Source organism: Populus alba, chromosome 3 (genome assembly GCF_005239225.2).
Source record: "Populus alba chromosome 3, ASM523922v2, whole genome shotgun sequence".
Lineage (NCBI taxonomy): Eukaryota > Viridiplantae > Streptophyta > Magnoliopsida > Malpighiales > Salicaceae > Populus > Populus alba.
In genome coordinates, this window is record NC_133286.1 from 9,240,404 (window position 1) to 9,244,961 (window position 4,558).

Genomic DNA, 4,558 nt, shown 5'->3' on the forward strand with positions numbered 1-4,558 from the left:
ATTGATTAAGAACTAGGTTTAATAAAATAAAACATTTGCTTTATATAGGGAGCCATCAGGGTCTCATGAATTAGGTATTAGATTTGGCAGATAAACTCGAGTTGATGCTAATTTATATAATATTTTGTCATTTCAATATTTAAAAATAGATGTTTTTTTTAATTATTTTTAGTTAAATTATATTTTTATTGGTCGTCCAAGTTATTTTTAAACTTGTAAAGTCGATTAGGTCATATCAGGTTAATATCTATATAGTTTAATTTTTTTTTCTATTAAAAGCATATTAACAATCTATAAATATCTTTTTTACACCCAAAAAAAGATTTGATCCGAACTATAGAATAGCACGAATAATTATTTAGTTAAAAATCCATAACAATGTTTATATATGTGGCATGTAATCTGCCAACACTCTGAAGAGTTGGAACAAGAAAAAAATAATAAAGGAATTTAATTAGGTGCTTGGTCAAGACCACAATTTTTTTTTTAAAAAAATAATATTGAAATCTGACCACCAAATTTTGCATAATAATATGGTAAGCCTGCCGACACATTCCCGAACCTAAGGTTATGCCTTAGGCTCCTAACCAAGCCTAGTTTGACACGCGCAGCCTACACATTGGTTGTTGGTAAGGAAATTACCTATAAGGCTATACGTTGTTTCATGCAGGGGGACAAAGACAGGTAGATAACAGAGAGAACTGAAAGAGAACAAAACTTGTGGCTTTTGTCACTCTAGCTACAAGTATAAACAGCTGTTGTGCCTTTAAAATCTGTGTATCAAAGACACTGTTAATTTTACAATGCTTTCCGCAAAATCTGAATCTGATATTGCTAGTTTAGCTCCATCATCACCTTCAAGGTCTCCAAAACGTCCTGTGTATTATGTACAAAGCCCTTCAAGGGACTCGCATGATGGAGACAAGTTATCTTCAATGCAACCGAGTCCAGTGGAATCACCTTCACACCCTTCTTCTGGTCGCCACTCAAGGAACTCGTCGGCTAGTAGGTTTTCAGGGATATTTAGGTCCTCTTCAGGGAAGAAAAGTAGTAGCAGGAAAGGAAATGATGATAAAGAATGGAATGATAAAGGGTGGCCTGAATGTAATGTGATCATGGAAGAAGGGAACTATGATGATGAGGATACAGCGTTTACCAGGAGGTCTCAGGCCTTGATTGCTCTGTTAAGTTTTGTGTTTTTGTTTACCGTTTTTTGCTTGATCATATGGGGTGCTAGCAGGCCTTACAAAGCAGAGATTATGGTCAAGGTATGCCAACTTTTAGTTTCACATTCTCTTTTAGCAGCCAATGGTTGATTCTCTGGAAATGGTTAATAGTAGAACGAATGTACTTGAAGCCCTTTCTATTTGTCAAGAGACCCAAATCCATGTTCCATAGCATTGGATCTACTATCTTCCATGTCAAGCATTGTTTTTATCACTCAAGTTACAGTATTTTTTGCTCCCTTTTCTCAACAATGAGATGTTATTATGCATGATTAGATATTTGTCCTTGTTGCATAGTTAGATACCACCCAGTTCCATGCGGTTTTCTTCTTACCGAACCCTACGAATTTGTGATTTTTCAATCTAAAGTGCACAGTTTATTTTTGCTCTAGTTCATGTCGTTGCCTCTCTTTTTTTCACATTGTTATTCTGTCTGGACAATGAAAGATGTTCATGTGGAAGGCCATCTTTCTGAATAACTAGGACTTGGAACTCCGGGCAAATAAACCTGAAAAGGTGAATCAGCCAACTGAATTCTGTGATCTAAGAGATCATCCGAAGTTATTGTGCCACCCTAATTGAATTTAAAATCTTCACCTGGGGCTGGATTTGCTGACAATCATCACCCAGCTTTCAAATAGCCATGTGGTTGTATCAGATTCAGACGCAGCGCATGATTTGCGTGGTTCCTCCAATGAAAGAGAATCATTGCATTTGAAGCCGCATTAACATTGTTATGAACCTCGGATTGTCACAAACATATCTTTAATGCATTATAAATTAAGCCATTTAGCACGTCATGACTCGCAAGCTAATCATATGCAGTTCTTAAGCTAACATTTGAAATTGATTTCTGATGACAAATGTGTTTCTTGCAGAGCTTGGTAGTCAATAACTTTTATGTTGGGGAAGGTTCCGACTCCTCTGGTGTTCCTACGAAGATGCTTACATTGAATGGCTCATTGAGAATGAGTGTTTACAACCCTGCTACATTATTTGGCATTCATGTCAGCTCCACACCGATCAATCTTGTATACTCAGAGATCCCTATCGCAACTGGTCAGGTACAATCCTTTCCTAATATTACCATGTAATAATATTTAAACCAATGTCATTAAGAGTTCGTTGGATTCTCATGATTAGAGTACCCTTCAAATCCAAGAAGCAAAGGCCCTCGGTTTTCTAATGCTTATTTGGGACTGAGTTTAGAAATTATGCTGTGCGTTGCAAGTTTGAAGTAATTGCATTATGTCTCTTTGTCTCTTACTGGTAATGAATGCTGCAGTTGAAGAAATACTATCAGCCTAGAAAGAGTCGCAGAACTGTAGCAATGATCGTTGAAGGAAATAAGGTTCCCCTGTATGGAGCTGGATCAAGTCTGACAGTTGCGCAAACTGGTAATATTGTAATTCCATTGACACTGAAATTTGAAATCCTGTCACGAGGCAATGTGGTAGGAAAGCTGGTCAGGACAAAGCATCGAAGACAAATCTCCTGCCCCTTGGTCATTGATTCTAGCAGCCCTAAGCCTATTAAGTTCAAGAAAACTACATGCACCTATGATTGAGGTCCTTCTGGCTTGCTGGCTTGCTGTAAAATACGATCGATTTTGCCTTTATGGCATCACTCTGTATGAACACAGCATCTTGAGTTGCTGTGCTTCCATGAATTTCATTTTAATGAAGACAGAAATCAATTCACATGAAATTTTCTTTTTTAAATTTCGGCTTGCTCACTTATGTAAGATTATGGAAATATATGTATATTTGTATGAATGTATGCATGCTGCACCAGCACGTAAGAGTTGAAAGTGATAAATATATGAAAAGATTGCACGCATATCACTTACGTAGATCTTGAATGTTAATGTTTTGCATTAACTAGACGTAAGCTTGCATGAAAATAAAGACAAATTAAAGAATCTTGATGATTATATTAGTTATGTATACTTAGCCTAGTACTAAACAAATTAAATAGAAATTACTAAAAACTTGGTTTAACTAATTTACCTAAAAAGCACAAACGTAAAATTGCACAATAACTTCATAAATTTAAATATTAAAATTACATTTTTATAACAAAGTATACATAAGAGAATAAATATAGAAATATTTTTAGCAAAATGTTAAGCATATTTACTTGTTAAAACATTTAAAAAGAAAAATTGATTACGTTGTTATTAAATATTGTATTTTTTATAATTTTATTGCTATGTCTCATAGTGTAAACAATAAACCTTTTAGAATTTCAACAACATTATTATATTGATTAGTTGCACTACTAAATAATATTCGTTAACTAGAAAAATTGACTTAAAAATCTTTCTACAAAATACCTCAACTTAAGCTCTAGAAAGTTGAGCTCTAGAATGAATGATTGTAGAAAAAATAAAGCAGAAAAGCTAGGAAAAACAAAAGAGAAAAAAGCTATACTAATTGGTGTATATGACATCTCTTCAACCTTGTTTTATATTATTTTTTGAAATCAAAACTAATCTAGAATTAATTCTAGTAATTAATAAAATTAACTTTTTCCATTTTATGTTAATTATACTCTATAAAAACAAAAATAAAAAACTTGATAATTTTGTATTTAAAACTAGACGTTATTCTTTTGAAATTAACGTATTAAAAAAAAAAAGGAAAATTATTGACTAGACTGTTTATTTATGAGCTGACTATATAAAAATGGACTAACAAAAAATAATTTTTTTATAAACCAAAAAATTGTTTTAGAATCTAAGACTCTGGGCTTGGGCTCAAGCCAAACATGTGTGACTTGAATCAAAAGCCCACTTCACTTAGAACCTCTTCACTTTAAAAGCTTTGGTGCCTTGTACACTTATTTACAATTTTTTAACTTTCTATTATATAAACTATAAGAAAACCTTGTATTTTTTTAATATGGGATATAAAGTCTTGAGTTTCACAATATATATCAGCAAAAGATTCTTTGAGATTAACTTTTCAATCACTCAATATCTTCTCATCATATATTCTATCTTAAAATATTTTTATTGAAGAATAATTTTCAATAAAATTTTAAATTTACGGGTGACTAAACTCTATTCTTAACTTGAATTAAAAAAATATCAATTGACCATATTTTAAAAAAAAATATATAACAACATAATCACATGACAACAAGCACATTAGGGCTTTCCTTTCTTCCCAACTAAAAATCAACTAGATAGCTTGCTCGTGCTTCACAGTAGGCCAACCTGATTTTTTTGAAGCTTAAAACATTGATGACAAAGCATTGTAAGTGTATTTTAAAAAAGAAAAAATAAATTAACAACTTCACATAATACAAAGAGAACGAAAATAAATGTT

At 32.6% G+C, this 4,558-nt stretch overlaps 1 protein-coding gene across 1 annotated transcript; it reads left to right on the forward strand.

The window, feature by feature from the left end:
• The first annotated feature begins 727 nt into the window (after positions 1-727).
• Positions 728-3,001, forward strand: LOC118037914 (uncharacterized). Its single transcript, XM_035044074.2, has 3 exons — positions 728-1,268; positions 2,105-2,290; positions 2,512-3,001. Exons 1-3 carry the CDS (start codon positions 804-806, stop codon positions 2,791-2,793), a joined length of 933 nt encoding a protein of 310 aa, XP_034899965.1. The 5' UTR covers positions 728-803; the 3' UTR covers positions 2,794-3,001.
• Positions 3,002-4,558: the final 1,557 nt, after the last annotated feature.

Coding starts and splice junctions, on each gene's coding strand:
- LOC118037914 (XM_035044074.2), top strand. CDS start 804: ATGCTTTCCGCAAAATCTGAATCTGATATTGCTAGTTTAGCTCCATCA. Junction 1,269..2,104: donor AAGCAGAGATTATGGTCAAG/GTATGCCAACTT, acceptor TGTTTCTTGCAG/AGCTTGGTAGTCAATAACTT. Junction 2,291..2,511: donor TCCCTATCGCAACTGGTCAG/GTACAATCCTTT, acceptor TGAATGCTGCAG/TTGAAGAAATACTATCAGCC.